Source organism: Gobio gobio (assembly GCF_949357685.1).
Source record: "Gobio gobio genome assembly, chromosome: 2".
Lineage (NCBI taxonomy): Eukaryota > Metazoa > Chordata > Actinopteri > Cypriniformes > Gobionidae > Gobio > Gobio gobio.
This window is the reverse complement of record NC_137098.1, coordinates 47,421,404-47,433,454: the sequence shown is the minus strand read 5'-3', so window position 1 is coordinate 47,433,454 and position 12,051 is coordinate 47,421,404. Positions and strand designations below refer to the sequence as shown.

At 39.0% G+C, this 12,051-nt stretch overlaps 1 protein-coding gene across 1 annotated transcript in view; it reads left to right on the top strand.

Moving 5' to 3' along the window:
- The window catches only part of fam189a1 (family with sequence similarity 189 member A1), a 141,542-nt gene that overhangs the window by 57,716 nt on the left and 71,775 nt on the right, over positions 1–12,051 (top strand). Inside the window, exon 2 of the mRNA XM_079845590.1 lies at positions 11,484–11,540. Within this exon, the coding sequence (XP_079701716.1) occupies positions 11,484–11,540 (57 nt within the window). The remainder of the gene's footprint in view (positions 1–11,483; positions 11,541–12,051) is intronic.

Sequence of the window (12,051 nt, the reverse complement as noted above, 5' to 3'; positions counted from 1 at the left end):
TCAATGCCATTGTTTTGTCTCAAGATGCACACCAGTAATGTTTTTTTTTTCTTTCTAAAGAACATTTATAAAAGCAACTTAAATGTCCTAATTGAACTAAGACCTAGTCCTGTCTTAATCTAAGCCCTGTCTGTGAAACCAAGCCTATGTTTACTACAAACATTCACAGCATTCCTCTCTGCAGGCACCCATCCGTGCAGATACACGACCCAGAGTCGAAGATGCCTTTTTAGGACGTGTGCTAGCTGTTGCAGAGAGATGTTTTTTACCTGATAAGAGTGCCCCCCTAACACGATTACAGCCATGACAAGGACAGTGATGGTTCTGTAATTTTATTAGATAGAAGCGGATCTGCAGCAAGGTGCAGGTCATCACTTTAGAGAGAAACAACACAAGCTGCCCAAGAGTTCAGCTTCTGAATACCATCTGGAGCTCAGTGATACTGTTGCTGGTTCAGTTCAGTTCTCTGTTACTAGAGTGGATGTGAGCAGAATCGATTTACTACTCGTCCACCACACCGAGAATGAATGGAAAAATCTTCCCTGTGAAAATTGCGAGGATATTTCTTTTACATCACATGGTTTTTATGCCATATGATTATGTGTGTGTGTGTCTTCGGGTGAAGCGTTGTTGAGCGTAGTGTGTGTTGCATGTTGATATAGAAGGAGTCACTTCGCTCTCTTCCTCTCTGAGGGGTAAATGGGAAATCATTACAAAGCCTGGAAAGTGTCCAGAAAGGGGTTTCCACGGCAACAGAACCACCATTCCCATCCGTCCCTCTCTGTCTCCCTCTTTCTTTCCCTTCCTTTTAGGGAGTGATGTGTAAGTGTGCCGTGTCCTCATTCCAGGACCTTCGTTCAGTCACTCCCGCAGCCTTGATGATCATTATCGCGTTTATGGATACATCCAGATGCTTCAAATATCGAACTCAACTCGAGCAGTATAGAATAAAGGTGATGAGCCATAAACCTGCATAAGTGTATATGCGAGTATGCATGATGCTTTACACTTTCATAAGTACGCACGCACCTTCATAAATATGTATGTAAATCAAGATGATAGGCCACACCTTCATTAGTATGTATGTGAGGGATGCTACGCTTGAGAAATATATGCCTTGAAGTCATTTGCAGGCATTGCAGCAGGCAGTGGGTGTATTTGTTCTATTTATATCTAATAGCACATACTATATGATCATAGTTTCCTTCTTAATTGAGGCAAGTAGACAGCACGTTTTCCATGATGATGTCAAGAGAACGTGTGCTTATCACAGGAACCAGCAGGAGAAAATGAGAAATCTTGGTCTCTCTCCAGACACACGACATGGACATCAGTTCAGCCACACATGAGTCCGGTTGAAATCTTCTCACTTACTTGACCATCCCGCTGACACCACCAGAGGCCTGCTGATGTCGTTACTGCAGCCTGAACAATAGTATCAAGCAGCAGCTTGTCTGAACAGCTGTGTCGTGGAGTCTGTTGAGTAGAAGTGGGTTTGACAGATTGTGGTGCATGTTCTTGTGTTTTCTGATTTTTGATTTGATCATTTATGGCCTTCTGGTCTTTTTTTTTGTGTGTGCTAGATGCCCAGCTTCTGAATATTTTCATTGCACCTTCAGGGCATCACGTAAAAGAAGAAAAACTTCAGTTTGAGAGAATATATGATCATGTGGAATTTTGGTACAGAGATGATCATCCGAGTGCATTACTGTATATATACATATATACTGTAGATATGCTATACATTTGCTTGTTCAGTCTTTCTGTCAGGGCATGTTGAACATTGCAGCACCTTTTATTTGATGATATTAGATTGCGTGCTCAATGAACACAAACTTATGTGTGTTTGTGTAGTTGTGCATTTACATTTTGGGCACAATTGTATTATTTATTCATTTAATACATTTTTGAGAAAATATGAATTAGCGGAATACACGCAGGAATATTTAAAATGACTGTTATCTAGTTTAATATATTTTAAAATGTAATTTATTCCTGTGATGGCAAAGCTGAATTTTCAGCCAATATTCCATTCTTCAATGTCACGTGTGTGTGTGTGTGTGTGTGTGTGTGTGTGTGTGTGTGTGTGTGTGTGTGTGTGTGTGTGTGTGTGTGTGTGTGTGTGTGTGTGTGTGTGTGTGTGTGTGTGTGTGTGTGTGTGTGTGTGTGTGTGTGTGTGTGTGTGTGTGTGCGCGCACTCATGACTCTTTAGCTCCGCCCACCACTGCACGCCTGCACAAGTTTGACTGTTTTCGGAAAGAATCGGTATAGTCTATATGTTCTTTTAAAAGTATGATAAAACTAAAGACTCTTCAGAGATATGAAGGATGCAGTACTACTCTATAGGTACTTAAGATTAACATGAGACTGGCAGAAACTGTGTGTTATGTACCCTGTAATGTTACAATTTGTTGTCCTGCTTAAAATTTATGTGGAAACATACTTTTTTTCAGGATTTTTGATGAATGAAAAGTTCAGTAGAACAGCATTTATTTTAAAATAGTTTTTTTTTGTAGCATTACATATTTTTTTTAAAGAAATGTAATACTTTTATTCAAAAAGAACACAATAAATTGATAAAAAAAAGCTTACGGGCCACCAAATTTTCATGGGGTCATGAAAACCCAAAACACATTGTTGCAGAAGTGAACAGATATGTATAGGCTGCACATCTCTGAAAACACTAAAAGCACTCATACATTTAATCAACAAGTGGAAATGTAATCAAAAGCATTTTTCTGACCAATTTCTGACCCAATCAGTGCACTGTATTACGCATGAGATTGCATTACAGCGGAGAATCCAAACAATTTTTTTGCATGGAACTGTGATGAGTTTAACAATGATCATAACGCGGATCATAGATCATATACAGACTGGAGTAAGCGTGTTTCAAGTATTATTTTATGGACATATTTCACATACTGTAGTGCTCTAAACATGAACCAGCACTGTGTATGCACATATATTTAATCACGTGTTCTTCAAATGAAATATATGTGCAAATAAGGACACTAATACAGCCGTACATCTGATCATGAACGCTGATGAATTTTATTAGGGGGCCCCTCTGTGCCACCAATACGATTGACTATTGTCAGTTCTTGATAATTCGCACACCCATTATCAATGTTATTAGTTGTAGCTGTGTTGCTTACATCATGTCTGCCTTTCATGTTTTTACCCTTATGCGGTTTATAATATTAACAGTAGCAAACCCACAAGAGTGGTCAGATGTATATGCTGATGACACTCAGCTCTACCTTTCATTCCAACCAGACGACCCCACAGTAGCTGCACGAATCTCCAGCTGTCTGGCTGACATCTCTGCATGGATGAGTAAAAATCACCTACAGCTCAACCTGGCAAGTTCATCATCATCCCCGCCAGTCCCACTATGCAACATGGCTTCACCATCCAGCTAGGTACATCCGTGATCTCCCCTTCAAAATCAGTCAGAAATCTTGGAGTTACATTTGATGACCAGTTGTCCTTCAGAGATCACATTGCTAAGACAGCTCGCTCATGCAGGTTTGCGCTCTACAACATCAGAAAGATCAGACCATTCCTAACGGAACACGCAACACAGCTTCTTGTCCAGTCCCTGGTTATTTCTAGACTTGACTACTGCAACGCGCTTCTGGCTGGACTCCCCTCTTCCAAACACTTCGAATGATCCAGAATGCAGCGGCACGTCTGGTCTTCAACGAGCCCAAAAGGACCCACGTCACACCACTCTTCATCTCTCTGCTCGCATCAAGTTTAAGGCGCTGACGCTTGCCTACAGAGCCACCACGCACTCAGCTCCTGCATACTTTGACTCGATTCTACGACTCCACACCCCCGCCAGAAGCCTTCGTTCAGCTAAGGAGCGACGGCTTGTGGTACCTTCACAGAGAGGCAAAACATCCCTTTCCAGAACATTTTCTTTCAACATTCCCAGCTGGTGGAACGATCTGCCCACCGCCATCCGAAATGCTGATTCATTGACAACATTCAAAAGTCAACTAAAAACTCATCTCTTCCGTGAGCACTTAACCTCTTAAAAAAAAAAAAAAAAAAAAAACTTTCCTTTCCTCTTTTCCTCCTCTTTCCCGCCCTACTCTAGCCTGTGCTACACTGAGAAATGTACACGGACTAAGTATTTCAGGCACTTGTTGCGCTCACTCGACTCTTCACGACCAATCGCTTATTGTACCCCCAAGTTGTAAGTCGCTTTGGATAAAAGCGTCTGCTAAATGCATAAATGTAATGTAAATGTAACTTGCACTTTAATATTCAGTTTTACAGTACTACAGCTCAGACTGGGATATGTACACTTTAAAAAAAAATATATATATAAAAAAGTATCTTATGCTTAATATGCTCAATTTTTCCCCCCATAATTATTTGACGAATAGAAAGTTCAAAAGAACACCAATTATCTGAAATAGAAAGCTTTCAAAGAATCCTAAAAAAAATTTTTTACACAACTGTTTTCAACACTGATAATAATCATAAATATTTCATGAGCAAATCCTCATAATGAATTATTTCTGAAGGATCATGTGACACTGAAGACTGGACTAATGATGATAAATTCAGCTTTGATCACAGGAATAAATTACACTTTACTATATATTCACATAGAAAATAGCTATTTTAAATTGCAATAATATTTCACAATATTACCGTCTGTTTTTACTATATTTTTGGTCAAATAAATGCAGCCTTGGTGAGCAGAAGAGACTTCTTTTAAAGGTCCCATGGCATGAAATTTTCATTTTATGAGGTATTTCAACATGAATATGAGTTCCCCTAGCCTGAATATTGTCCCCAAGTGGATAGAAATGTTGATCGGTGTAAAACCGAGTTCTGGCTGTCTCTCTCTGCCTTTGAGAAAATGACAGGCCAGACTAGCCAATCCTGAAGTCTCCTGTTATGACGTCCACACAGGAACGGTTACCTCCCTTTCCTCCACCCAGAGAATCTGGCACGCCCATGCAAGCGCCATATTTGTGGCTTGTGAACGAGTGAATGCTGGCAGTTTCTCAGTGTTTGGATGTACAAATGAAAACAGAAGTCTTTTTTCAGTTCCTTCTGATCTGTGATCAGTGATTTCTTATGTGTAGCTAATTATTTATTATTCGTGCACACACTGCGGCTTCTCTCTCTCCCGATAGAGCGGTGTTTTCGTGTTTTCTATCTTGTGAGTCAGTGTTTTTGTACGTCCTCGTCGCGTATATCTGTTCTACAATGTGCATACAGTCATGAGTTTCTGCTCAACATCGGCAGACTCACATCTCTTTAGAGATAAACCTCACGCACACAGAGGCTCGGGCTGCACTGTCCGGTCGGCCTTCAACATCCCCGACCCCCAGTACTGTATCTGGCCCACAGCGGAGGCACCAAACGCGGCGCGAGATTAAGCAGAAGGGGGGTAAGCGTGAGGGTATCCGGCTAGGCTAGCCAGCTTTCCCCACAATAAACTGGATTACATTCGATTACTGCTGTTGTGTCTTTGTTTGCGCTGTGTACTCAATGCGCGTCACTGACGCTTTTCATATGATTGGAACATATCTAAAAATAATGCTATAATCAACACTTACTAACTCGTTCATCTCGACAGCTGTAATGGTACATTGCATGTGTTACAAAGTTGCTAGAATAATGATGAAGCCGGACTCGGCGTGACTGGGACTCGTGTTTATTCAGAACTCTCAGATACAAACACAATAAACTCGCGCTGACAGACAGCGCTCACAACTCAGTAGTTACTATAAATAACTTTGTTAGCAATCGCTCCGTCTCCGTGATGTCCGGTTCGCGAACGAATCATTCTTTTGAATCGGTTCTTTTTAGTGAACCGAACCAGTTCACCAAATCGGACTGAATCGTTCTAAACGGTTCGCGTCTCCAGTCAGCGCTGATCCATAATTTACTGAAGTTACTAACTTTCTGACATGAGTGACGGTCCCTCCAACTAGAAATAAACTATTAACCTGAAGTATATTCTAGTAACTACAACTGTTCACTGAACTGAGACATGCTGAGAACTGATGTGAAGTGAACTCAGGTCCATCCGTCTCTCTGGCAGCAGCTTGTGCGTCGTAGACCTCGTTAAACCACGCCCCCTCCGCTCATTTCAAATGCAAAGATGTCAGACAATCACAACAGTGGGCGTTTTTACTGAAGTCTTACAGCAGACACGCCTCTTGAAGCAGGGCATTCAGCCACAGGGCAAACAGCAGTATAGAAAAAAATGCCTTTTATTTCTAAATTATGACATTTTATGATGTAAAAATCATACTAACAATATAAGTACACCTCAGGAAACATTATAAAATAATAGAAAAATGCCATGCCATGGGACCTTTAAAAACAAGAAATGTTGATGGATTTCTTTAAAATGTTAAACAGCTTTTATTTTGGCAGAAACACACAGGAAGACCTTAGGGCTTCTTTTTGTTGACAAAAGATTTATAAATGATTCTCATTACGAATTTGGGAAGATGTTTGCTGCATGTTGCGTTCTCAAATTATCATTTTGAGCGACTCATACATATAGTAGGCCTACTTGCAAAGAAGCATTTACTGCGAACAGAAACTGAAAGCTATGCTGTACTCCGTCCAAAACATGCAGCACATCAGATAAAATATTCGCACTAAACCATATCACATCCTCAATTCCATCCATTCATAAAAAGGTTACTGGGCAACTGACGAGTAGCACTGTTTCAGTGCTGATTTTTCTCGCACTTTGGACTTTGAACCCTGGCTAACAAGCTAATAGTGTCCAGCCAATGGTGCTGCAAGCTTGTGCACATATATGAAAACTTTTTATCTAGTAATTGATTAAGGCCATTTCGCGATTTCAATAAAGTAACATGAAGCAAGTAATTTCATGTGCTCTTGCATGGGGCCCCCTGGTTCGCTTATGCCTTGGGCCGGCTCTGATTCTGATACACAGAAGACAATGATGTAGACTGAAAATTCAAAGAACAGTGGACAAAAAAAACAAAACTATGACTTAATTCTGTGTTAAACTGACATGTGTCATTTGTTTAGAGACCTGACTACAGAAAAAATTATCTTCTGCGTTTCTCCCTCATTCTTAGGAATTTGTTGTCATTTTAGGGTTAGATTTTTAAAATGCATCATGGTGCCCTCAACCTAAATTTTAATATTCATGTGTGTCTGTATAATGAGTGTATTGAAGGTCTGTGTTTTATTGGTTGTTGACTCCCCTTTTCCCACCTTCTGGGAGGGGGTGGGGGCTCATGACCCTTTTACTGAATGCAGTTCAGTTACATCAATAGTTCTCACATGTGCCAATAATAATAATAATAATAATAACTTTATTTTATATAGCGCCTTTAAAGGCAATTTCTCAAAGCGCTGTACATAAGAACATAAAATCACAACAGAATATAACAATATGTGCATATACATATATATACATATACATACATGCACACATACACATACATGTACATACACATACATACATAAACACACACACATATATATGAAAAATAAATATTACAAAAAGAAAATATAATACAACTAAAAACAACTTAAAATAAAATTACACAAACGCTTCCCTAAACAAGAATGTTTTTAAGCTGGATTTAAAAATGTGCAAGGAATTTGCATTTCGTAACTCTACAGGCAAGGAATTCCAGAGTTTAGGCGCAAGATTCGAAAAAGCCCTATCTCCCATAGATTTTAGGCGAGTTACAGGGACCGATAAAAGACCTGCATTGATGGATCTAAGATTTCGAACTGGGGTGTATGGTGTCAAAAGGTCAGTCAAATATTGTGGTGCCAAATTGTTTAGTGCTTTGTAGGTCAGAAGTAATACTTTAAAATCAATACGGAATTTAACTGGCAGCCAGTGCAGTGATTTAAGAATAGGTGTAATATGCTCTCTTACACTAGCTCCAGTTAAGATGCGTGCAGCGGAATTTTGTACCAACTGTAATTTGTTGAGATTTGTCTTTGAAATTCCAGCCAGCAAGGAATTACAATACTACATTTCTGTGACAGTGTTTCAAAGCACAGCTGTGCAATGGTACTGCAACACTGCTTCTGAATCAATAGCACAATTCCTGAACGAATGACTTTTATGCGACAGTTATGTTTAGTGATTCAAAGCCATACAGCACACCCAGTGTAATGACTCTTATGAGTCGGTCCGTTTGTAATGTATCAGAACCATGCAGCATGACCTAAAGTTTAGTCCAAGGATTCCTGCCAAAAAATATCTGACTCTTATGAAATGGTTATTTTTAGTAAATCAAAACCATATAGTTCAACCTTTGTAGTCCAATTGATTCCCCAACGAATGACTCGTATGAGCCGGTTCTTTTTAAACAATCAAAAACAAACACATTTGCTTTTTTGGCTGTAGAATTGCATTCATTTTCCCCCCAAAATTACTGTCAAAAATACAAAAAAATAATTAATGGACCATTAATAATGTCCATCCGTGTTTATTCTTTCTTTCGCACCTTATTTCACACAGACATGCATATTACCTGTTGTTTTTATCTGTGACATTTCTCAAAGCGGCCCTCAAATACTAATACTTTCATCCAACAGTGTTCAGTTCAAATGCTGTATCTCTTGCTCAGTTTAGGGAGGGGACAGCTGTATATCACTGCTATGCAAACAATTCACTGTGATTTAAAGACCGTCACCCACAGAACCCTCACACTCTGCAGACCACATTCACAACACACTCAATATGCAAACCGCTACAAGTTTAGTCTTGATTTTGACAGCCAAGAGCAATTTCCCAAACCGCACTGTGTTTGATCCAGCACTGTTTGAACATTTGTATTCCCTCCGATTTTTCCTAATAATCCAGTTTCAGCAGACTGGACTTGAGCTGAATCTGGTCCTCAGTCAAGCAAGTTGTCATTTGTGGTGTTTGTGATATGGGCTGTATGACATGTACATATATTAGACCGAGCAGTAATTGACTGAAGGGCTCTCTCTCCTCTCATAGCGCTGCTGACTGAGCTAAAAGGCTTTAGTGGCTAATGTCAGTGAGTGGTGCGTCTTAATCCTGTTGAGAGCGCAGCCGAGGGTGAAATCCTTCTTTGATTATTGCTTGCTATCGTTGCCTCTTTCCAGAAAACAATTTCTCCAGTCTCAACCGCACAGGCAGGAAATCACCGGCGAGGCTTCCCACCCAGGGCTCAATATGTTCTCTACTGCACCTCTGGAGATGTGAGGAATATGGGATTGATGGTTGCAGATGTTTAATGACTGCAATGTAACCGATATCCTCAAATAAAGCTAGAAAAATTTTGACCCGCATTATCCTTCTGTGTATTATCCAGCAAATTCATGAGAAAAATTGTAGTAAGTTGTAAATAACACAAATATTATTGGAGTAAAATTACTATTATACTAAAAGTACTATTTCAGTTTTCTACTTCAAAATTTCATGTTTAATTCAATGTTGCTTGTTGTTTTTTTTATTTCTTGTGAAATTTGCTAGCAATTTCTAAAAATGTAATATAATTGTTTATACACCAATTATTTTCCCCATGTAGTTGACCTTCTGCAGTCCCACTTGCTCTAAAACGCATCACTAACCTGCTCTCCAGATGTGCTATAAATGTACTGAGAGTCAGTAGGGAGCCCTAATTCAGGTACAGATCTGAGAATAATAAGGGAAAGTTCTCATTGGGGACTCGTACGACGTGGAGGGTTCAAATGGTAGCAGGTGCTTGTATATATATATATATATATATATAATATTTTGTGTGTGAGAGAGAAAAAAGAAACTTGATTCTATCAGTCAGTTGTTGATTGGATGTTGGCAGATCTGAATGCAAGCTTGTAGTCAATTGTAAGAAAGGGGTGTGGTTAAAGGGGACTGTATGATTGTAGAAGTTTGGCAAACATCACTAAAAGAGTTCTGTCATTTCACCGGAACATTGAGTTATGGCATTTTGATAAAAAATTATGAAACAAAAAAAATCTAAAACAAATACAAAATACATGTATGGACGAATTGTTTACAGCAAGTTCATTAAGATTTATTAAAAAATAGATGGGTTGAATTTCCATTTCATTGCATATATAGTATACATCAGCATGCAATATTGTATTTTTAATCAGGCACTAAATAGAATACTCCCCCATAGAATAATTTATTGAATTGAATGAAATTTAGGGGTCCAAGGGGGATATGATTTTGCAAAGGAATAGAATTTTGCATGACGCCTCAATATTCCTTTCAGTGAACTCTTTTGTGCTGCTGCTCTTTCACACATACACCAACCAGGCCTTTCCTCTCTTTCAATCTTATCTTTGACTCTTTCTCAGCATCTTTTTTCTGCACTCTTGGTTTAGTTTTCTCCGTGTTTTTCTCCTTCTCAATTGCTACTGAAAGAGGATCAATAATTCAAGAGAGCAAATACAATGTGAATCATCTCTCACATCATCTCTCTGAAGTATCTGTCTTATACACACTTCCTCTCTCATAAAATATAATTTCATGTCATATATGTTATAGAAATGTTCTTATCTGTTAAAGAAATGTCTTAATAAATGGCCCAAGCATAATATCTGGGAAAACATTGTGTTTTATATATGTAAGGGATTTCTTTTTTTAGAGTAGCACAGACCAAATTATGCTTAACATGTCCTTACTAAAGGCCCCCCCCCCCCCCTCCCCATTTATTTTCTTTTTGTATTATTTATAATTCACTTTCCCTTTATGTTTGTGGTTGTTAATCCCACAGCTGTGTGTGATTGCATACAATGGCATAATCCTATAATCTTCAGATCGATCACTCCTCAGACTGTCTCACTGATCTGCCAGCAAACACATTCTAGTGACCGAGAATAAGTCAACATGCACACTAGTCAGCATTCACCTCCTTTTACATATGAAGCACTATATATTCCTAAGCCTTTAATTCCATCTGTGGTATAGCATTATTTATAACCTGAATTTACATTCTAAACTGCTGACAGCACCAGCTTCAATGCTAACGATTCTTTCCCATTGCATGTGCATTTAAGCTCTGCTCCTGTTGGTTTATCTGAGATGCCACTGTGATCGTAGCGCAGCACCAAGGTCCCATGGGTAAAACGTGTGAATGAAGGAGAGAGGCCTGCTGGACATGATGGGTTAACGGGTGAAGGGGCATGCGAAAGAGAGACTGCCTCCGAGTGGAGTGCTGCTGGTTAATGAAGGGTGAAGGACAAAAAGATAGAGAACAGAAAGAAAGAACAAGTGCTGCGCCGGCTATAAAAGTGTAATCGCACATTTTTTTTAACCTCTCCACCATATCCACAGAATTCCTTGTACCAACCTGATGACTGTATCACTCCCTGCACATGAAATATTGATACATTCACCTGTGAGAGAGTCTCCTGTAATCCTGAGATGTGATTTCCCTTGACAGTGTTTTAAACTGGCCCAGTGAGAGGCAGAGCTTCATTCTTTGGTCTCAAAATCTGTTTTCTTTTTGTTTCAGGTGCTTTTGTCTGGACTGATTGGAGTGGTGTCATGGAAAAGGCCCCTTTCTTTGGTGGTAAGAAATGACTAAATAAATGTAGTTTATGTGTGCATGTGTGAGAGCCTAAGATAACTAATAACCATCATACACGGGGGGATACATTCCCTCAATATTCATCTATAATTTTTTATAATTTAAATTAATTTATAAATGTATAAACAAAATTGACATCACAATAATGTTTACAGTATGAAAAATGGATATTCATTTTGAGATTAAGATCAAGATTATATTTAACTGTTATTAAATTATTAGTGTTCTAAAGATTAACCTTAAAGTGAGTATTAGAGGATGGCAGTCTAAATGTAAAAATAGGGGAAATGAACATGCGCTATTAAATCACTATTCATTATCCATTTCAGTCGTGCCTGACTTTTGGTGATTCTATGGGCCATATCTCGTCAATACACGAGAGACTGTCCATGAATTTTCTTGGTCAAAAATGTTTTTTCTGGGTTGGTTGGCAGATGTTTCCCCAACCCTCCCTATTAATGTACGTTCACACTATCAGCGACAAAGCATCAGG